Source organism: Salmo salar, chromosome 16, assembly GCF_965601325.2.
Source record: "Salmo salar chromosome 16, fSalSal1, whole genome shotgun sequence".
NCBI classification, from domain to species: Eukaryota; Metazoa; Chordata; class Actinopteri; order Salmoniformes; family Salmonidae; genus Salmo; species Salmo salar.
This window is the reverse complement of record NC_138306.1, coordinates 46,258,525-46,282,296: the sequence shown is the minus strand read 5'-3', so window position 1 is coordinate 46,282,296 and position 23,772 is coordinate 46,258,525. Positions and strand designations below refer to the sequence as shown.

The window sequence follows — 23,772 nt, the reverse complement described above, 5'->3', positions numbered from 1 at the left end:
TCCCTCAAAACTTGAGACATCTGTGGCATTGTGTTGTGTGACAAAACTGCACATTTTAGAGTGCCATTTTATTGTCCCCTGCACAAGGTGCACCTGTGTAATGACATGCTGTTTAATCAGCTTCTTGATATACCACACCTGTCAGCTGGATGGATTATCTTGGCAAAGGAGAAATGCTCACTAACAGGGATGTAAACAAATTTGTACACAACATTTGAAAGAAATTAGCTTTTTGTGCATATGGAACATTTCTGGAATCTTTTATTTTAGCTCATGAAACATGGGACCAACACTTTACATGTTGTGTACATATTTTTGTTCAGTATAGATTCAGCCGTGGGCCGATTTTGTTCTTGAACAGAATTGCTAATAATTTGTAATCCTGCAAATTTACCACAAGAAGCCCAAACATACAATATGTGACTGAAACATAATAATTTGTAACCTTGCTTAGATTTGTATACGAGCACATATCTCTATGATGGGAATTATTTGGAACAGTATTCCAAAATTAAAATCACAATTTTGCTGGTGTTTTTACAGTATTTTTTGTCCAACAATAATGGAAAAAAATATTATTCTTTTTTTTTGGGGGGGGGGGGGGGGGTGCAAATTTGGCCCGAACCTTGCACTAGGCCCTCCATGGAATGAGTTTGACTGCCCTGATCTATAGGAAATGAACAGTTGTTACCAAACCTGAAAGTAAAGCATGGGACAGAAGTACAGGTTGAAAATTCCCAGTATTTCTTTATGGCTAATAAAAGGTCTGTAGATCACATAGGCCTACAGTCTATTTAAAATGTAACCATCTTTCCATTGACCATTGCTCAGTCTTTTAGTCTATCTTTCAGATTTTGAAACAAATAGAGCTGATCCTAAATTATTCTTATTTCACTCCCCGTTAAACAGAGGACAAACATGTTGCATGGACATTGAAGGTTTTCCAACACAAACTATTTCACTCTGTTCGTCCTACCATTTTCTGAAAAAATGTGTGGTCAGGGGCGACAGAAGTCCATGTGCCAAGTTTAGCATGTGACCACCAACACTATTTTCAGTGTTCTACCCCTGACTAAAATTAGACCTCCTCTAGGGTCACGTTTCATCAAGGAACACCACTGACAGACATGGGACGAGGTCTATTGCTACTCTTACAAGATTTTCAAAGCAAAGAAGCTATTCCGTCAACACAATGGAATACACTGAAGAGATTTGTGAGGAATTTATTACAAGGGTTTTCTTGATGCAAATTTGTCCAATCTAGAAAGTACTATTTTACAATTTCTTACAGGACTACTACAGCTGTGCTCCAATCGGTTTTGAACTCGCACATTGTGTTAGTGCTTCCTTGAACTTTACAGTCTATTTGGGGTGACAGATGTATTTAATCATTTTTGTCAATTATGTGAAAGAGTTATCTACTCTTGATATGGAAGATGAATGAAGATCCTAATAAAAAACAGGCTACATAATCTTATGTTATCAATCATCATTATGAGTGAGTTTCCTTCTGCAGTCAAGAAATCTGAGCAGAGAATTTCCTGCATCTGTCCTTGTCTAGCTCTGTCCATCTAATTAAGGGAAGCAGTGATCAACCAGACTCCAGTCCTGTTTTGAGTTTAGACTTTTTTGGGAGCTGTTTGAACAGTTGGTGTAGGGTCACCATGACCGGGGTGGCAGTGTGCAGTGGCTCTGTCAGCTCTATCAAGTCCCTTTGGGAGACTAGAATTAAGAAAACAAAACAAGATCTGCAGAAGCAACAAGAACAAAGGGCCGGTGTAGGTAGGTGAGTGATATTTATCCATCATTTTATTGAATATTTAATACCCATGGGTAAGCCAATAGGCTTAATTGAAAGTGAATGAGCCCAAACCCACTGAGATAACTTGGACCTGTCTAATACTTATTGCTCTACATCTATACCAAAGGGTGAGACATAACTGGGAAGATCGGATAATATTGGCCAAGCTGAAAGAGAAGGTGGTGACAGAGGAAGGACGTGTCATTTTAAGGATAGAGAAAGAAGAATGGAAGGTATCTTCCATCATCTTAACTCTATGTCGTATGATTGTGTAAAAACACTTGCTGTTCTATTTTGATGACAAATTCTACTTTTGGGGAAAATTGACAAGCATACCACCAGATAACCCTTTTTTTATGTTGACTACTCTTCTTTGACAGACTTTGCCTCGAGCCTTGGTTCACTTTCCTCAGCTCATGGAGTGGCAGCTTCACAGGGTTGGACTACAGACAATCCCCCGCTTCATTTCCAGCTTTGAGAATCTGCTTGTTCTTGACCTGTCCCGAAATGCCATCACAGAGATCCCAAAAGAGATTGGTCAGTAAACCAGTTGCATGTAACATGCCCTCAATGAATGTATCACAGGCGCTGCCCACTGGGCACACACTGGTTGAATCACGAAGTGTCCACGTAATTTCATTGAAAGTATGTTGAACCAACATGGAATAGAAATTGAATTGTCGTCTGTGCCCAGTGGATGATGACTTGTGCTTCATGTCAGAACACATGGCCTACTGTGTAGCTTTCTCTCTCTAGGTAAACTGACCAGGCTAAGGGAGCTGCTGGTGAGCTACAATAGAGTGCAAAGTGTTCCAGAAGAACTGGGCTGTTGTGAGAACCTGGAGAAACTGGAGCTGGCAATGAACAGGGACCTTGACGAGCTGCCTTCAGAGGTACCCAACATGGCATGATTGTTGGTTTAATGTTAAAGGGAAACTAAACCATTTTTCAACTTCATATTCATCCTCTCCAGCACCACCCCACCATCAACATATGTGAAAATTGTGCTTTTTTATGTTTTGTAATAAAAAGGATATAGGAATTGAAGTGTTTCCAATGACATCATTGGTGTGCATCGTGTGATTTTGACCAATTGTGAGTGGGCATTGCCTACTAATTTGTTGATGTCATTGGAAACGCTCATCTTTCTCAATATTTTTTACTACAAAACATAGAAACGCGCCATTTTCACATATGTTGATGTTGGGGTGGTGCTGGAGATGATGAATATGAAGTAGTGTTTTTTTAATTTTTTATATTCCTTTAATGGAACCTTCTAGGTACATGATGATTTATGTGCGTGTCCCTCACTGTGCTAATTTCCCGTTCTGTTGTCCTCAGATTGGCAACCTGAAGAAGCTTTGCCACTTGGATCTCTCCATGAACCAGTTCACCGAGATCCCAGAGAGTGTGGTGAGTCTGCCTGCCCTGGAATGGTTGGATATGGGTGGAAATCGGCTGCAGAGCTTACCACATGACATCCACAGGTAGGCTTACACACATCTACCATAACCATATATCCAAGCACAGCATATTGATAGAAATACACGAGAAAGAAAAAAAACGACATACATATGTGCTTGCTCTGTCCAGAATGGAGAAGCTGCATACTATGTGGCTGCAGAGGAATGAACTGGAGTTCCTGCCTGACAACATCTGTTACATGCGAAGCCTGGACACGCTGGTGCTTAGCAACAATAAGCTACATGACATTCCCTCAATGATGGAGGATATGAACAACCTCAGGTGAGAGCCATGTCTAGGGGTGGGAGCTATTGGTTGTTTTGGGGATGAGTGGACTGTAGACAAACAAATGTATTGGCCCAGATCGGCAACAATTAACCTAATAAAAGCGGGTAAACAAATATGTAAGCCAGGAGTCATTAATTGTATTTACAAATGCTTTATATTCATATTAAAACTAGCAAAAGATTTCCACCAATGTATTTTATATCAAAACAAATTAATCTTCATTCATCATGTTCGCTATACTTGCAGGTTTGTGAATTTCAGAGACAACCCTCTAACATATGAAGTGGAGCTGCCTGCTGCCCCGAAGAAATCTGAGGATGAGGAAGAGGATGACAGAGAGATGTTTGGCCGAGATTTCATGCGCGTCTACTGCCAGGAGGCACGGAAAAGAGTTAACGCCATGCTAAATATGCATCGTGTAAATCGTATGTACCAACAAATATGTACTTGAACTGTATGGTGATCTGTTGACTAATAGCAGGGTAAGCTGACATCTTATTGAAACGTTTATTCCAGTTAAATGCACGCAGAAAAACATGCTAACGTTACCACTCACAGTCCAAGAGGTGAGAAAAGTCCTCAACTCATCCAGCTAACGTTACGTTCTGTATCAAAGCGAACGGTGCCATCTAGTGCAGTTTGACTCACTAGCTAGCTTCCAAGACACGTTGTCATTTGCTGACTACTATGAATATTTATGAGGGATATTACTAATTGTTCCTGGAACAAATCATGCCAAAAGGTATTTGCATTTTTGTAGACCCCCCCCCGGAATTGCTCTTTAATGACACTGTCCTTTTGAAATGTCTGTTTCAGCACCTGAGTCAAACTACACCTCAGAACTAAATGTGATCCTTGAAGCTGTGGCAGAATCTGCACCGTCATTGTGACCTACTGTAGCAGTCATTCATGTTGGCCTCTGTCGGTTCCTGCCTTGTCCGTTGTGGACAGCGTCTCGTCCTCCGTGTGGTGACGGCCTGGTCTTGTCAAGCATGTCCTTCTGAGCATTTCTTCATCTTTTTGGGAAATCTAACTTGTCCAACATTGGGGTCAAATCCACTTAAATTTCCTGGACATTTTTAAAATAATTTACAAAAATTAATTGACTACACTTTAAATGGAATTGACTCCAACCATAGTCTTGTCTGCTATGTCCTGAGCTTTTTGCCCTGTTAACAGTCTGTTTTCTTCTGTTGCCAGTCTGTTTTCTTCTGTTGCCAGTCTGTTTTCTTCTGTTGCCAGTCTGTTTTCTTCTGTTGCCAGTCTGTTTTCTTCTGTTGCCAGTCTGTTTTCTTCTGTTAACAGTCTGTTTTCTGTAACTGCAAACAGGTTGCTTGCTTTCTTGGCTTAAAAAAAAAGGGAAAAGTATCAAGATAAATAGCACTGCTCAAAATAGAGAGTTGTGCTGTCCGTGCACCGCGCATGTTGCACTGTCAATGGAATTTATTTTCACCGCGAGGCGGGAAGTGCAGTTAGCAACACGTTTTCTAGAGAAACGTCTGAGCTGGTGTAGTAGAGTAGGCGGGAGTCAAATCCCTTCTGCTGCAGGAAGTGAACCCTGCCCTGGTCAATCAGCAGCTTGCACAGGCGTCCTATGTGTTCACGGTCCTCAGCATTCAACACTCTAATAGTACAGAAGAAAATAAAAGATGAAGCAATTGAGGTTTATGTTGGACACAATGTGATGACAGGTCTTCAGTCTATGTTACAATGACTATGCGACATGGGTGCAATTTATGTCTACAGCTCAACGGCAATACTCACCCTTCCAAGCTGTCTAGTTCAGCCTCTTCTGTCGCCTCGTGCTCCTCTTCCTCAAACGTTTGGTCAGTTTGACCTTGTGGTGGAGAGGTCTGTCTTGCTTGTCTCGAGCCACAGGTCGCCCAACTTGACATGCGCAGGAAGGCAGCGAACTCAGAGGCACCTAGTCCTTTCTCCTTGAAGAACTCCTTGCCTACATAATGCCTCCAGTCACAGCGGTGGTGGCAGCACAAGGCGATGGCCACCCCACCTACCCTCAGCTCCTGGCCAGCAGCAGTCTCCCCTGCCGCCCTGGGAATGGGCTGTAGCTCCGGTCCTGTAGACTCTCCAGGCTGCTGCTGGAGCTTTGAACGCTTGCTGGGTGGCTGATCTTCGATCCCATGGGGCGCAGTCTCCGGGTTGCCCAGTAGGCATTGAAGAGCAAGGTCTATTCAGTGCGGTGGAGGTTAGTGAGCAAGGAGTGAATCAAAGACGCATTAATAAATAACTATTCTTTTTGGAACCACTTCTATGATGCCTTTCAAAATTCAACACCATTCAAGATTCCAGTACAAGATCTTACCCCCCTGGTGAGACCTAGTACTCAGATGTAGTGCCTGGTCTTACCTGTTGCTGCGCCACACAAGTGTTTGCCCACTCCAACCACTGGAAGTCCCTTTTCTTGGAGGAGAGGAACTTTACCTAAAAGGCAAATAACAGGAAAAGGTTTCAGAAAAGCTCAACTCATCGTGCCTGCTAGTGCTTTGTTCAATTCTTAAATCAACTCTGTACTTGGCTGTACAAATCCTTCTAATCTTCATAATATATAAGTGTGCTTCCCAGGCAATTTGTCAGTGCCCACTTGTGTTTGAAGGGTGATCTCATCACGTACATTTTTAGAGGGTGTGGCATCTCTTTCACTGTGTTGAAAAGTATAATCCACTTCACCTCCAGAAAACACTAACAGGGTAGGGTGCCTGTATGTGATGACGTCTTACATGATAACTGATTGACTGTTTTATGTGAATAAATATTATTCAAATTAAATGTGGCTTTTAAATTTAGTTACTTACGCAAATCAAGGTGCTGAATATCCACTTGTAGTCTTTCAAATTTGGTATCAGAATTTTGGTGTTTGCCATCTACCTGAATGAGATAATGAATTGGGGGGACAATTACCTAACAGTGAAGATGTGTGCACAGCCAAATAAATCACTTTATGTATAAACGGTTTGAAAGATAAAACATAGCTTAACAGGTGGTGTTATACTTTAAAACGAGCGCTTGATCTTTCCACAAGCAGGAAATGGATGTCGTCATGGGCTTTCAGAGCGACATGGATCCAGTGGGAAAGCTTGCCTTTCCCTGCACCAAACTCAACAAAACACCTGTTAGGTCCAAGCAGGTGCAAATCCTCCATGTTTCCTAAAAGGGACGCCTTTTAAAACAGGCAAATCATACATTAATTTATATCGAAAGATAATGTATATAAATAAATGCAAATCATGTGAGATTAAAGTACCTGTTGCTTCAGGTGTTTGAACGCAGAGTCCCCATTCTTTGGATCATTCAAAGCTTCATGGAGAGCAGGGTGAGATTGTATATTTTCTTCATGTTTGCATTTGAACCCTGCAGAAACATTGGGGGCTCATACATTAAACACCACATTGGATTAATCATGTTAAGCATGTCAGTGAATGCTGTTAGGTATTGCTTACCTTTGACGGCAGTCTTCAGTTTTTTTATGAGCAGGTTCAACTCTGCTTTGCTGCGATCTGATAAAGGTACCTAAATAAAAGTGAATCATGTAAGTATGGCCTTAATCATGGTGTGTCTCTATTGTAGGTCATGTCAGCATCTTTCTAAGGTTCTGCTCATAAGACATACACCCAGTTTCTAGTAAATAATGTCACTTTAGTGACTAAATGCTGAAATCAGCTAAGCTTCCAACACTAGCAAAATGTTGAGAATTCCCTTTCATGTCAATGTGTATGCGTCTTTGACATTACCTCATCTTTGGGGGTGTCCTCAACAATGGCTGGTCCAGCATTAATATCTTGCACATAGAACAGCTACATTTGCATAGGAGAAAGAAAGATTCATAATTTTAGGCAGATAGAAGGGATATTTAGGCCAATGTATTTGAGATACCTGGGTATGTATTCTCATAATTACACTGAACAAATGGGGAATACAGATATGCATCTTTTGGTCACAGATACCTTTAAAAAAAAGTGGGTTATGGATCAGAAAACCAGTCAGTATCTAGTGTGACCACCATTTACCTCACGCAGCGCGACATATCTTCTTTGCATAGAGTTGGTCAGGCTGTTGATTGTGGCCTGTGGAATGTTGTCCCACTCCTCTTCAATGGCTGTGTGAAGTTGCTGGATATTGGTGGGAACTGGAACACGCTGTCGTACACGTTGATCCAGAGCATCCCAAACATGCTCAATGGGTGACATGTCTGGTAAGTATGCAGGCCATGGAAGAGCTGGGACATTTATCTTCCATGAAATGTGTACAGATCCTTGCGACATTTTCAAGCTGAAACATGAGGTGATGGCAGCTGATGAATGGCGCGACAATGGGCCTCAGGATCTCGTCACGGTATCTGTGCATTCAAATTGCTATCGATAAAATGCAATTGTGTTCGTTGTCCGTAGCTTATGCCTGCCCATACCATAACCTCACCGCCAACATGGGACACTCTGTTCACAACACCGACATCAGCAAACCGCTCGCTCACACGACGCCATCTGCCCGGTACAGTTGAAACTGGGATTCATCCGTGTGCCATCGAAGGTAAGCATTTGCCTACTAAAAGCGTTTACGACATCAAACTCGAGTCATGTCAAAACTCTGGTGCGAACAACGAGCACGCAGATGAGATTCCCTGAGATGGTTTCTGACAAATTGTCCAGAAATTCATCTCAGAAAATCCTTCAAGTGAAGAAGCCGGATGTGGAGGTCTTGGGCTGGCGTGGTTATGGTTATGAGGCCGGTTGGACGTACTGACAAATTCTCTAAAACAACGTTGGAGGCAGCTTATGGTAGGGAAATAAACATGACACTCTCTGGCAACAGCTCTGGTGGACATTCCTGCAGTCAGCATGCCAATTACACCCTACCTCAAAACCTGAGACATCTGTGGCATTGTGTTGTGTGACAAAACTGCATGTTTTAGAGTGGCCTTTTGCCCTCAGCACAAGGTGCACCTGTGTAATGATTATGCCGTTTAATCAGCTACTTGATATGCCACACCTGTCAGGTGGATGGATTATCTTGGCAAAGGAGAAATGCTCACTAGCGGATTTGTGCACAAAATTTGAGAGAAATAAGCTTTTTGTACTTTGGAAAAATTTCTGGGATCTTTTATTTCAGCTCATGAAACCAACACTTTACATGTTGCGTTTATATTTTTGGTCAGTGTATATTCAACTTACAGGTTTGGGTTTCTCTCTGGAGTTGCACTTCTTCAGATGTTTTGCTAAAAGGTCTTCGAATACAGTGCTACAAAGACAGAAGAAATCATAGATTTAGAGATTCTCCTGAAATTGTACAATTTACCTTTTTAAAATTCTGGATTTTGTCTCTCCCAAGTACCAACTCACTGTTTTGGATCCAGAGGACATGGTATTCTTTTTTTCTCACAGTCCTTTTCCTAAACACAGCACAAGAGAAGAAGTTGCCATATGAAACTTATAATCACTCCCACTAGCTAGGTTTTCATCCAATTGGCGACAGATTTTCATGTGCATATTCTAAAATCTGCATAAAAACATATGAGATGTTGATGTTCCATCAAATGTACAAAGAAAAGGCGCTGCGTGACGACGTCATGCACATAAAAATACCTTTTGCAGTTAAATTCCCATGTACCGAATAAAAACTCAAAGTTGAATGGGTTTCCATCGCATTTTCAACTCTACTGATGGTTTTCTCACATAAATGTTTGTTATAAAGATTGGCTCTAGCCAAAAGAATGCAGATACAGTATTGCCCGCTGTTAGCTAGAGCGCATCTATAGCCTATATCAGGGGATTATTATGGACAAAAGAGCAAGATTATTTTTATTTGTCAAATGGCAGCCTAGTATCGATGATCATGTCACCTGAAACCCTGGATATTTAATAGAAAGGAGCATCAAGCTCATCACCTTGCACTTTCACCACCCTGTTAAGGTCATCATAACTTATTTCATCTGTATCCTAATAAACAGCATGCTTTCCTGACGAGTTGTAGGAGGACCACACGTCATCACGTGACTCCAAGTTTACTTTGATATGTTATTATATCAATATTTGCGAATAAAGGCGTTTCCACCAACATTTCTCGCATAATTAATTTTACAGACAAAGATACCTTGTCTAGCCTATTTTGTTTTGTCGACATTTGGAAAGCTCAACATTTTTCCCATTTCCATCAGGCCGGTCATAAAAAAAGGTACTGTACTCGCATTAAAAAAGGTGAGATGGAAACCTGCTTACTGTTGCCATCTCATGAGTTAGCTAGCTGTTCCTTGTATTGTAAACATCAACCACAGTAGCTGACTAAATTCCACTCCATGGAGCTGGAAGTGTCTGATCAACATTATCAGCTTTATGGAATTCAGCTCAGACTTCATCGATTCGTCCAATGTCAAAACTTAAACGCTTACCGTGTACCTATTTTTGTTCTCTGTAGTTGCGTTCCTTTCTTTGTTTGCTGAAATAGATCATTTTCTAATAAACGTTAATCAAATACAACTGACTGTTTGTTCATTGCTGTTGCTCTAAGATGGCAACTCAGTGCAAATGCACATGTGCCAATTGAATCTCAACAAGGAAACAGTTGTGGTTGTATCTGATTAACGTTTATTGAAAAAGTATGGATTTCTGCTAACAAAGAAAGCCACGGAACCAGAGGATAAACATAGGTACAAGGTAAGTGTTTCAGAATGTAATCTTTTTTTAAGTATTGACCTTGGACGAATCCAGGGAGAAACGACTGCCACCTCGCATTGAGGATTTCAGGTTGAAGGCCGACCGCGGTACCGCAGTGTCATGACTTCCGCCGAAGTTGGTGCCTCTCCTTGTTCCTGCAGCGTTCGACATCACTGGCTTTCTAGCTGATCACTGATCATGGTTTTGTGAGTGTTTGTTCTTTGTTTAGTGTTCAAGACTTCTGTGAGCTGGTGTGTTTTTCCCTGCGTGGAAATTGTTGTTTCTTTTCGAGTAAAGTACGTCTTTTACTCAGTTCTGTGTCCTGCGCCCGACTCCGTCCTACCCGCTGCACACTGACACCAGACAGAAATACGCACCTAATATGGAGTCAGCAGGTGCACCCAGTCCTCCGTTACCAGTGGAGGAGCCCGTCCAGCAGCACGCGACGATGCTCCAAAATCTTGGCACAGCCATGGATCGCGTGCTGCACACCATGGAGCGATGGGAGAGAGGTTTTCCCACACCCCCATCAACTTCACCCCAACCCACAACGCTGTCCACCCCTCCGTCACCTGGACCCAGTGGGATTCGGCTCTCGCTCCCGAGGGCATATGATGGGACGGCTGCTGGGTGCCAGGGGTTCCTGCTCCAGTTGGAGCTCTACCTGGCGACCGTCCACCCGGCTCCCTCGGGACACGAGAGCGTGTCCGCCCTCATCTCCTGTTTGTCGGGGAAAGCGCTTGAGTGGGCCAACGCCGAATGGGGAGGAATAGACGCAGCATTGGTCTGCTATGAGGATTTCACCCGCCGCTTCCGGGCGGTCTTCGATCATCCACCTGAGGGGAGAGCGGCGGGGGAACGCTTGTTCCATCTCAGACAGGGGATGAGGAGCGCACAGGACTTCACACTGGACTTCAGGACCCTGGCTGCCAGAGCGGGATGGAATGAGAGGGCCCTGATCGACCATTACCGGTGTAGTCTAGGTGAGGACGTTCGTCGGGAGCTGGCATGCAGGGACACCACCCTTACCCTCGATCAGCTGGTGGATTTATCCATCCGGCTGGATAACCCGTTAGCCACCGGCGGACGTCCGGATCGGGGTCCGTCCATTCCATCCCGCAGCACCTCCGATCCTACACCTATGGAGCTCGGAGGTGCTGCCCTAAGGGTGACCGGAGGGGAGGAGGGGCGTTTCCTGCACCACCTGTGGCCGCAGAGAGCACACTGCTGGTCGGTGCTGGGGAGGTTCCCCAGGGAGTCGAGGCAGCAGGCAGGGCACTGGTGGATCATCCCAGGTGAGTAGGCACCCGACTCATCCAGAGCTCCCTGTTGCACACGTGTGTATGTATAGAATTTCCTGAGTTTTCCCTGCATTCCCAGCATAAGGCGCTAGTAGATTCAGGCGCAGCTGGGAACTTTATTGACTGTTCATTTGCACTTAGATTAGGGATCCCTATTGTTCCTGTTGATGTGCCCTTCCCGTTACAGTGAGGGAAAAAGTATTTGATCCCCTGCTGATTTTGTACGTTTGCCCACTGACAAAGAAAGGATCAGTCTATAATTTTAATGGTAGGTTTATTTGAACAGTGAGAGACAGAATAACAAAAAAATCCAGAAAAACGCATGTCAAAAATGTTATAAATTGATTTGCATTTTAATGAGGGAAATGAGTATTTGACCCCCTCTCAATCAGAAAGATTTCTGGCTCCCAGGTGTCTTTTATACAGGTAACGGGCTGAGATTAGGAGCACACTCTTAAAGGGAGTGCTCCTAATCTCAGTTTGTTACATGTATAAAAGACACCTGTCCACAGAAGCAATCAATCAATCAGATTCCAAACTCTCCACCATGGCCAAGACCAAAGAGCTCTCCAAGGATGTCAGGGACAAGATTGTAGACCTAGACAAGGCTGGAATGGGCTACAAGACCATCGCCAAGCAGCTTGGTGAGAAGGTGACAACAGTTGGTGCGATTATTCGCAAATGGAAGAAACAAAAAAAAAACTGTCAATCTCCCTCGGCCTGGGGCTCCATGCAAGATCTCACCTCGTGGAGTTGCAATGATCATGAGAATGGTGAGGAATCAGCCCAGTACTACACGGGAGGATCTTGTCAATGATCTCAAGGCAGCTGGGACCATAGTCACCAAGAAAACAATTGGTAACACACTACGCCGTGAAGGACTGAAATCCTGCAGCGCCCGCAAGGTCCCCCTGCTCAAGAAAGCACATATACATGCCCGTCTGAAGTTTGCCAATGAACATCTGAATGATTCAGAGGACAACTGGGTGAAAGTGTTGTGGTTAGATGAGACCAAAATGGAGCTCTTTGGCATCAACTCAACTCGCCGTGTTTGGAGGAGGAGGAATGCTGCCTATGACCCCAAGAACACCATCCCCACCGTCAAACATGGAGGCGGAAACATTATGCTAAGGGGGTGTTTTTCTACTAACGGGACAGGACAACTTCACCGCATCAAAGGGACAATGGACAGGGCCATGTACCGTCAAATCTTGGGTGAGAACCTCCTTCCCTCAGCCAGGGCATTGAAAATGGGTCGTGGATGGGTTTTCCAGCATGACAATGACCCAAAACACACGGCCAAGGCAACAAAGGAGTGGCTCAAGAAGAAGCACATTAAGGTCCTGGAGTGGCCTAGTCAGTCTCCAGACCTTAATCCCATAGAAAATCTGTGGAGGGAGCTGAAGGTTCGAGTTGCCAAACGTCAGCCTCGAAACCTTAATGACTTGGAGAAGATCTGCAAAGAGGAGTGGGACAAAATCCCTCCTGAGATGTGTGCAAACCTGGTGGCCAACTACAAGAAACGTTTGACCTCTGTGATGGCAACAAGGGTTTTGCCACCAAGTACTTAAGTCATGTTTTGCAGAGGGGTCAAATACTTATTTCCCTCATTAAAATGCAAATCAATTTATAACATTTTTGACATGCGTTTTTCTGGATTTTTTTGTTGTTATTCTGTCTCTCACTGTTCAAATAAACCTACCATTAAAATTATAGACTGATAATTTCTTTGTCAGTGGGCAAACGTACAAAATCAGCAGGGGATCAAATACTTTTTTCCCTCACTGTACATGCCTTAGATAGTCGTCCTTTAGGGTCGGGCCTGATTAGGGAGGTCACAGCTACACTATGTATGATAACGCAAGAGGGTCATGAGAGAATTAGTCTCTTCCTGATCGATTCTCCTGCGTTTCCTGTGGTGTTGGGGCTTCCCTGGTTGGCCTCTCATGACCCCACTATTTCGTGGCAACAGAGGGCTCTCAAGGGATGGTCACGTCAGTGCTTAGGGAGGTGTGTAGGTGTTTCCATAGGTTCAACTACGGTGGAGAGTCCAAACCAGGTCTCCACCATGCACATCCCCCCCGAATATGCCGATTTGGCTCTCGCCTTCTGTAAAAAGACGGGGGGGGGGGGGGGGGATTGTAAGTCGCTCTGGATAAGAGCGTCTGCTAAATGATGTAAATGTAAATATCTAAAATGATTGTGCGATAAATCTCCTGGTAGATGCAGCACTTCCCAGGAGTCAAGTGTATCCTCTGTCACAGGAGGAGACTGCGGCTATGGAAACATATGTCTCCGAATCTCTGGGACAGGGATACATTCGGCCTTCCACTTCACCTGCCTCCTCGAGTTTCTTTTTTGTGGAGAAGGAAGGAGGTTTACGCCCGTGCATTGACGATCGAGGTATAAATCAGATCATGGTGAAGTACAGTTACCCGCTGCCTCTCATAGCCAGTGTGACAGAGTCACTGCAGGGGGCGCGCTTCTTCACCAAATTGCATCTCAGGAGCGCTTACAACCTGGTGCGTATCCGGGAGGGGGATGAGTGGAAGACGGCATTTAGTACCACCTCTGGGCACTATGAGTACCTCGTCATGCCGTACGGGTTGATGAATGCTCCATCAGTCTTCCAATCCATTGTAGACGAGATTTTCAGGGACCTGCACAGGCAGGGTGTAGTCCTGTATATAGATGACATTCTAATATACTCCGCTACACGCACCGAGCATGTGTCCCTGGTGCGCAAGGTGCTTGGTCGACTGTTGGAGCATGACGTGTACTCAAGGCTGAGGAATGTCTGTTCTTCCAACAGTTCGTCTCCTTCCTAGGGTACCGCCTGTCCGCGTCAGGGGTGGAGATGGAGAATGACCACATTTCAGCCGTGCGTAATTGGCCGACTCCAACCACGGTAAAGGAGGTGCAGCGGTTCTTAGGGTTTGCCAACTACTTCTGGAGGTTTATCCGGGGCTTTGGTCAGGTAGCGGCTCCCATAACCTCCTTGCTGAAGGGGGGACCGGTGCGACTGCAGTGGTCAGCTGGGGCGGACAGGGCTTTTGGTCACCTGAAGGCTCTGTTTACCTCGGCTCCCATGCTGGCTCATCCTGATCCCTCCTTAGCATTCATAGTAGAGGTGGACGCATCCGAGGCTGGGATAAGAGCTGTGCTGTCTCAGTGCTCGGGTACGCCACCAAAGCTCCGCCCCTGTGCTTTCTTTTCGAAGAAGCTCAGCCCTGCGGAGCGAAACTATGACGTGGGGTACCGGGAGCTGTTGGCTGTTGTCAAGGCTCTGAAGGCGTGGAGGCATTGGCTTGAGGAGGTTAAACACCCTTTCCTCATTTGGACTGACCACCGCAATCTGGAGTACATCCGGGCGGCGAGGAGACTGAAACCTCGCCAGGCAAGGTGGGCTGTGTTTTTCACCCGTTTTGTTTTCACCCTACCCTACAGACCAGGTTCCCAGAACGCTAAGGCAGACGCACTGTCCCGGATGTATGACACAGAGGAGCGGTCCATGGGTCCCACTCCCATACTTCCGGCTTCTTGCCTGGTGGCACCGGTGGTATGGGAGGTTGACGTGGACATCGAGCGGGCGTTACGTACGGAGCCCACTCCCACCCAGTGTCCAGTTGGGCGTCTGTACGTTCCAAATGATGTACGCGATCGATTGATCGGTTGGGCCCACACGTCACCCTCCTCTGATCATCCTGGCATCGGTCGGACAGTGCGCTGTCTTAGTGGGACGTACTGGTGGCCCACTTTAGTTAAGGACGTGAGAGTTTATGTTTCCTCCTGCTCGTTGTGCGCCCAGTGCAAGGCACCTAGACACCTGCCCAGAGGGAAATTACAACCCCTACCCATTCCACAACGGCCGTGGTCACACCTATTGGATTTTGTGACGGATCTTCCTCCGTCACAGGGAAACACCACAATTCTGGTCGTTGTGGATCGGTTTTCTTAGTCCTGCCTCCTGTCTCCTTCCTTTGCCCGGTCTCCCTACGGCCCTACAGACTGCGGAGGCCCTGTTTACTCACGTCTTACGGAACTACGGGGTGCCTGAGGATAGTGTCTGATCGGGGTCCCCAGTTCACATCGAGGGTCTGGAGGGCGTTCATGGAATGTCAGGCTGACCGAGACCCCCAGACCTCAGGGTTTCACCCCGAGAGTAATGGGCAGAGTTAACCAGGATGTGGGTAGGTTTCTGTGGTCCTATTGCCAGAACCGTCTGGGGGAGTGGGCGGCTTTCATCCCTTGGGCAGAGATGGCCCAAAACTCCCTCCGCCACTCCTCCACTAACCTGTCTCCGTTTCAGTGTGTACTAGGTTATCAGTCGGTCCTGGTACCGTGGCATCAGAGCCAGATCGAGGCACCTGCGGTGGATGAATGGTTTCGGCGATCGGAGGAGACATGGGACGCTGCCCATGTGCGCCTGCAACGGGCCATCCGGCGACAGAAGGCGAGCGCCGACCGCCACCGCAGTGAGACCCCGGTGACCAGGTCTGGCTCTCGACCCGAAACCTGCCCCTTCGCCTGCCCTGCCGGAAGCTGGGTCCGCGGTTTGTGGGGTCATTTAAAGTCCTGAGGAGACTGAACGAGGTATGTTATAGGTTACAGCTCCCCCTGATTACCGTATTAACCCCTCGTTCCATGTGTCTCTCCTCAGGCCGGTGGTGGCTGATCCGCTCCAGCAGTCTGAGGTGCGGGAGGTTCCTCCGCCCCCTCTGGACATCGAGGGGGCCCCGGCGTATACTGTGTGAGCTATCATGGACTAAAGGCGTCGGGCGAGGGGCCTTCAGTACCTCGTGGAGTGGGAGGGGTACGGTCCAGAGGAGAGATGCTGGGTGCCGGTGGAGGACATCCTGGACCATTCCTTACTGCAGGAATTTCACCGTCTCCACCCGGAACGTCCTGCGCCTCGTCCTCCGGGTCATCCCCGAGGCCGGTGTCGACGCGCGTCAAGGGGGGGGGGGGTGTAATGTCACGACTTCCGCCGAAGTTGGTGCCTCTCCTTGTTTGGGTGGCGTTTGGTGGTCGACGTCACCGGCTTTCTAGCTGCCACCGATCTACGTTTCTTTTTTCAATTTTTGTCTTGTCTTGATTGTACACACCTGGTTCCCATTAAGTTATAATTTATTCCCTATTTAACACTCTGGTTCCCACATGGTTTTGTGCGTGTTAGTTCTTTGTTTAGTGTTCAAGACTTCTGTGAGCTGGTGTGTTTTTCCCTGCGTGGAAATTGTTGTTGTTTCTTTTTGAGTAAAATACGTCTTTTACTCAGTTCTGTGTCCTGCGCCTGACTCCGTCCTAACCGCTGCACACTGACACTTGACACGCAGGCATTGTTTCCAGATAACAGGATTCCCCCATTATAGTGAATGAGGAAATGGCAATCTTCGTGGTCAATATTCATGGATATATATAAAAAAGAAAATCAGAACACAATCATTGCTTCTATTTCACTAGATTTTTGTATTTGAACTAGTGATGCACTGATATGACATTTTGGGCCGGAACCAATAAACAGACACCGATAACCGATATTTAACATTTTAGCTGCCTTTTAAGCATTCTAGTACAGTTAAATAGTTAACACACACACACGGACGCAGCGGTCTAAGGCACTGCATCTCAGTACAAGAGGTGTCACTACAGTCCCTGGTTAGAATCCAGGCTGTATCACATCGGGCCGTGATTGGGGGTCCCATAGGGCGGCACACAATTGGCCTAGCGTCGTCCGGGTTTGGCCTTCATTGTAAATAAGAATTTGTTTTTAACTTCTATGGGCTACGTGGGACGCTAGCGTCCCACCTGCGGGACACAGCCAGTGAAATATCAGGGCGGCAAATTCAAAAACAGCAAAATGTCATAATTCAACTTTCTCAAACATACAACTATTTTACACCCTTTTAAAGATCCACTTCTCCTTGATGTAACCACATTGTCCGATTTCAAAAAGTCTTTACAGCGAAAGCAAAACAGATTATGTTAGGAGAGTACATAGACAAAAATAATCACACAGCCATCCATTTTCCAAGCAAGGACGTGTCAATAAAACCCAAAACACAGCTAAATGAAGCACTAACCTTTGACGATCGTCATCAAATGACACTCCTAGGACATTATGTTGCACAATACATGTATGTTTTGTTCGATAAAGTTCATATTTATATCCAAAAACAGCATTTTACATTGGCGCGTGATGTTCAGAAAATGTATTCCCACCAAAACGTCCGGTGAATGTGCACATCAATTTACAAAAATACTCATCATAAACGTTGACAAAATATAACAATTTTTTAAAGAATTATAGATGGACTACTCCTGGATGCAACCGCTGTGTCAGATTTTAAAATAGCTTTACGGAGAAAGCACATTTTTCAATATTCTGAGTACATAGCTCAGCCATCACGGCGAGCTATTCAGACACCCGCCAAGTTCGGGGCAACCTAAACTCAGAATAAGTATTAGAAATATTGTCTTACCTTTGCTGATCTTCGTCAGAATGCACTCCCAGGACTTCTACTTCCACAAGAAATATTTTTGTTCGAAATAATCCATATTTATGTACAAATACCTCAGTTTTGTTCGTGCGTACAGATCACTTATCCAAAGGCATAACGTGTGAGCGCGGAACCAGAGACAAAGTCAAAATGTTCCATTACCGTATTTAGAAGCATGTCAAACGCTGTTTAAAATCTATCTTTATGGTATTTTTAGAGTAGTAACCTGTTTAAATTGGGTACGTTTTTCATCCGGCCGTGAAAATACTGCCCCCTAGCCCAGACAGGTTAACTGACTTGTCTAGTTAAATAAAGGTTACACACACACCAAAAAGTTATTTTGTTGGCATTGACGTATGTCCCCATTACCAGTAAAACATAATCAAAACCTGTTTATTTCACTTACTTGTTTCGTTGTTCATTTTCAACCAGGACTTCTATGGAACGCCCTTTGGTCTTTGCGTGTCAAAAAAGATACACGTCAAACTATTTTTTTCAAGTAACACTATTTGACGTGTCAAATAAGCTTGTTGACCAATCAGGACCTGAATATGACTGCACGACACAAAATAATTGAACTCGTTCATGAATTTTTTACGCAGTTATTACATATTGATTACACTATAACTCGTACTTCATATGTCACAACGATTCATCGATACGTATGCTATGAATGCTGGTCGTAAAAAAAGCTAACTAGCTCATGGATGCAAACAATGTTCTTCCCCAAAAACATAGCAAACCGACAATCTTTTTCAGTAGCTATAGTTAGCTAGCTACAGTTGAAGTCTGAAGTTTACATACACCTGAGCCAAATAAATTTAAACTTAGTTTTTCACAATTCCTGACATTTAATCCAAGTAAAAATTCCCTGTTTTAAGGTCAGTTAGGATCACCACTTTTATTTTAAGAATGTGAAATGTCAGAATAATAGTAGAGAGAATGATTGATTTATTTCAGCTTTTATTTCTTTCATCACATTCCCAGTGGGTCAGAAGTTTACATAGACTAATTGAGTGTTTGGTAGCATTTCCTTTAAATTGTTTAACTTGGGTCAAACGTTTCAGGTAGCCTTCCACAAGCTTCCCACAATCAGTTGGGTGAATTTTGGCCCATTCCTCCTGACAGAGCTGTAGTAACTGAGTCAGGTTTGTAGGCCTCCTTGCTCGCACACGCTTTTTCAGTTCTGCCCACAAATTTTCCATAGGATTGAGGTCATGGCTTTGTGATGGACACTCCAATACCTTGACTTTGTTGTCCTTAAGCCATTTTGCCACAACTTTGGAAGTATGCTTGGGGTCATTGTCCATTTGGAAGACCCATTTGCGACCAAGCTTCAACTTCCTGACTGATGTCTTGAAATGTTGCTTCAATATATCCACATAATTTTCTCTCCTCATGATGCCATTTATTTTGTGAAGTGCACCAGTCCCTCCTGCAGCAAAGCACCCCCGTGCTTCACGGTTGGGATGGTGTTCTTTGGCTTGCAAGCCTCCCACCTTTTTCCTCCAAACATAACGATGGCCATTATGACCAAACAGTTCTATTTTTGTTTCATCAGACCAGAGGACATTTCTCCAAAAAGTATGATCTTTGTCCCCATGTGCAGTTGAAAACCATAGTCTGGCTTTTTTATGGCGGTTTAAGAGCAGTGGCTTCTTCCTTGCTGAGCGGCCTTTCAGGTTATGTCGATTTAGGACTCGTTTTACTGTGGATATAGATACTTTTGTACCCGTTTCCTCCAGCATCTTCACATGGTCCTTTGCTGTTGTTCTGGGATTGATTTGCACTTTTCGCACCAAAGTACGTTAATCTCTAGGAGACAGAACATGAGCGGTATCCTGAGCGGTATGACGGCTGCGTGGTCCCATGGTGTTTATACTTGCGTGCTTTTGTTTGTACAGATAAACGTGGTACCTTCAGGCATTTGGAAATTGCTCCCAAGGATGAATCAGACTTGTGGAGGTCTACAATTTTTTTTCTGAGGTCTTGCCTGATTTCTTTTCATTTTCCCATGATGTCAAGCAAAGAGGCACCAAGTTTGAAGGTAGGCCTTGAAATACATCCACAGGTACACCTCCAATTGACTCAAATTATGTCAAATAGCCTATCAGAAGCTTCTAAAGCCATGACATAATTTTCTGGAATTTTCCAAGCTGTTTAAAGGCACATTCAACTTGGTGTATGTAAACTTCTGACCCACTGGAATTGTGATACAGTGAAATATAAGTGAAATAATCTGTCTGTAAACAATTGTTGGAAAAATTACATGTCATGCTCAAAGTAGATGTCCTAACCGACTTGCAAAAACTATAGTTTGTTAACAAGAAATTTGTGGAGTGTTTGAAAAACAAGTTTTAATGACTCCAACCTAAGTGTATGTAAACTTCCGACTACAACTGTAACTATATAGCTAGGTGTCATGATTTAAAATAACCCTAATTTATAAGACAATTCTTATTTGATTAATTGTGGTCGGACCAATCTATGTGGAGCTAGCCACAATAGGAATTAGCCACAGTAGTGGACTTTGCGGTTAGCCTTCAAAATAAAATATGTCATTGACAGTGATGCAAATTAATACAAATAGTAGAATTATGCTATAATTGAATAAATCCTGCAAAACAAGGTTGGAATGTTATATAAAGTCAAAAGACAATAATTTGTTAATTTGACAAATCTGTTGAAATCACACTGGATGTATTATACTTTATAATTGCATTGGGGGCATACTTATTTCACTGTACAGCCTTACCCCATGTCATTGATCCACAATCCATAGGTATCTACTCAGTGACACCCAGAGAACATTAGTGTCGTAGCACTTATTGCGGGACTCTGAAACAACTGAATTGAGCTACATTTATTGTCAACCTATGTGTATTGAACAGTATTCCAGAGGAAAAACAATACTGCGTGGATGTTTTGGAGTCTGATAACTTTGAGGTGGACTTTGGGAAAACATATATTGGGTATTGAGTAAACTGATACCACATTTCATTGATCCCCAATCCTTAGGTAAAGCTGTACAGTGCAATATGAATGTCAATACACAATTGGCTGACTGGGGAGGTGATTTCACAGTCACAGTTCTGTGATAAGAGCTACAATGCTAATATTTGCGTAAACTCTTCCCAGTTGTGTTCTGTGGGTGTCACCGAGTAGACGGATACCCACTTCATTGCTTCACATTCCAATCTTGTTTAATATTATCTAGTCTAAATATGGTATGATTCCACCAATTGTAACCTTCTGCATCACTTTCAAAAAGGTACTTTTATTTTGAAGGCAAATCACAAATTCCACTATTGTGCCTAATCCTTATTGTGGCTAGCTTCACAACATATAACCCAGTCCGGTGGAGCATCACTAGCCAGATGAAGCTAGTTGGCTGCTTATAACGTTAGCTTTGGGCAACAGGGTTAAGTAGCTGGCTAGCTATTTATTTTCATGAACTGATAATGAAAATGACTGCAGTTTCTACTGGTAATTGTTTTCAGGGTGGTTGTATTGGTGCTCGTAAGGTACCAAGGTAAAGCTAGCTAGCTACCCCAGAAGTTGCGGTCGAACAAATAATGCTTTATTACCAATGCGGTATTGTAAACACATCGTTTGTGGCTTGTTTTCAGACTTTTTTGTACAGCTTTGACAGTGCTACTGATAGTAGTGGTGGAGCTTGGCTTGCATGTGCAAATTGAGAGCACACAACATTCTATAATAGAACTGTGTTATTTGACAAGTGTCAAATTAAAATCTTATTTAATGCGTCAAATATTGTTATTTGACGTGTGTCTTTTTTGACACGCAAAGACCCAAATGGCGTTCCATAGTATGTCGTGAAGCTAATAGCAGTGACGCTATTACCTTGTAACTCCGGTAGGTCAACATCTGAAAAATAGCATGCATGGTAGTGTGTACCGGTGCTCGACCAGTCGCGAAAGCCAACATCACCCACGACAGAGAACAGTTGATTGTCAAGGGCAATGAATTCCATTATCTTGGCTTTAATGGATTTCACCTTTGAGCTGTCTCGCTGAAATATTCTTCCTCTTTCAAATGACTGCTCGACTTGTTGACTGCTCGATCCACACAGCAGACGTTGTGGGCTAGGTTAGGAATGCTGTGTTGCACATGTAACGCAACATTTTACGTGGCGTCATAACGTAGGTACATGACGTAATATAGGTATGCACATCAGCTTTGACATCGGTCTTGCACATCGGCGTTAAACTAGACATCGGGCCGATACCGATGTTGGCATTTTTAGCTATATCGGCCGATTACGATATGTTCACCGATATATTGTGCATCCCTAATTTGAACCAATTACTTTAAAATCATACACAGACAATGTTATAAGGATAATTTTGTTGCTAATGCCAGCCTGCAGTACCTTGGTCAGCATTCAACTTGAGTTACTCCATGAGCGGTGGCAGCACTGAGCTAGTCTGCAACATCACTTCTTAGAGCAGGGATCATCAACTAGGTTCAGCCTCGGACCGATTTTTTTCTTGACTAGATGGTCGGGGCCGGAACATAGCTACAAATAATTTGTAAATTGCAATTTGACTGCAAGAACCCCAAATAGATCATTTCAAACCTTGCTTACATTTGTATACAAACACGTTTCTCTCTATTATGCGTGTGAATACTTGGGAACAGATTTCCTAAATGAAAATCACTTGGAGCTGATTTCCTGGTGTTTTTACAGTCTTTTATGCTTAGAAAAATTGTGGGGCCAAATAAAAACCACCTGCATGCCAAATTCGGCCTGCGGGCCACCAGTTGGGGAAACCTGTCCTAGAGTAACTCAAACTGTACATGCAACGTTTCCAAAAACTCCTCCATGTAGTAAGATGATGACCTGCTGAAATGACTTCCTGATAATCAAATGTGCCACTGAGCATTCTCATAACAAACAATGGGGTAATGGCTTCATCCATATTTTTTTGGGGTCTGGTTCACGTTCTAGTCGGAACTAGGAAACTCGGAAGTTCCGACTTGCTAATTGGTTGTAGTTATACACGTGCTGCGTCTAACATTTTCGAGGTCCCTAGTTCCGACTGGCACATGAACGCGGCATTTGCTTCATCCATATTTTGTTACAGTCTATGGCCGAATCGATGTAGTCGGAGATTAATTTCACTTAGCCTGGTCTCTGCATCACTCCGTTGGTGGAGTTAATCTGAAACTTCATTCACCATGGAGTGGAGTTTAGTCACCTATCTTCAGTTGCCATAACAGTAGCCTACACCAATCCCCCACGGTCAGGTGGTAGTTTATGGGGCTAACCCTGGCTGGGAATACGTTGACAGTTGTGTCAAACAGTGTGGTGGTGTCCTGCTCTACTTACCGCATTAGCATGTTCCCCACAATATGCTTTTCCACTTCCAACTATCATTTTGCAGTATCGTTTTTTCTTTTCCACGTAAAAAGCACATCTTCCAGGCAGAGGTGCAGACAGGCCGTCCGCGGTGGGGAGCTCCATGTTTACAACTTCCGTATAGTTACCGCGTCATCAAACTACAGTACCATAGAATGGGGACGCGTTCCAGGTGGTCTACATTTCACGAAGCGGCAACTCAATGACTGAGTATGTTTTACACATTTATATCCAGTAGTAGCTATGGCGTGTCGTTAATTTGGTGTTGTAGTAGTTTGACTGTAAGATCGACCAACAAGTGAAGCAGCACATTGTGCTACTCCACCACTCGTCTGCAATCTAGACGATCTGGAACGCGCACATTATTTTTCGA

The 23,772-nt window shown here is 44.2% G+C and overlaps 2 protein-coding genes across 2 annotated transcripts; one reads left to right on the top strand and one right to left on the bottom strand.

The window, feature by feature from the left end:
• Nucleotides 1–1,086: 1,086 nt before the first annotated feature.
• lrrc39 (leucine rich repeat containing 39) lies at nt 1,087–6,340 on the top strand. The gene is made up of 8 exons (XM_014149417.3): nt 1,087–1,786; nt 1,929–2,034; nt 2,182–2,338; nt 2,558–2,694; nt 3,143–3,288; nt 3,395–3,547; nt 3,800–3,978; nt 4,370–6,340. The coding sequence occupies exons 1-8, from the start codon at nt 1,665–1,667 to the stop codon at nt 4,441–4,443; spliced, it is 1,074 nt and encodes a 357-aa protein (XP_014004892.1). The 5' UTR covers nt 1,087–1,664; the 3' UTR covers nt 4,444–6,340.
• Nucleotides 3,689–23,644, bottom strand: trmt13 (tRNA methyltransferase 13). The gene is made up of 11 exons (XM_014149416.3): nt 23,370–23,644; nt 8,908–8,957; nt 8,740–8,806; nt 7,303–7,365; nt 7,012–7,081; nt 6,816–6,922; nt 6,564–6,731; nt 6,367–6,439; nt 5,921–5,995; nt 5,318–5,741; nt 3,689–5,177 (listed from the first exon to the last, which is right to left on the bottom strand). Exons 1-11 carry the CDS (start codon nt 23,502–23,504, stop codon nt 5,003–5,005), a joined length of 1,407 nt encoding a protein of 468 aa, XP_014004891.2. The 5' UTR covers nt 23,505–23,644; the 3' UTR covers nt 3,689–5,002.
• Between the last annotated feature and the right edge of the window lie 128 nt (nt 23,645–23,772).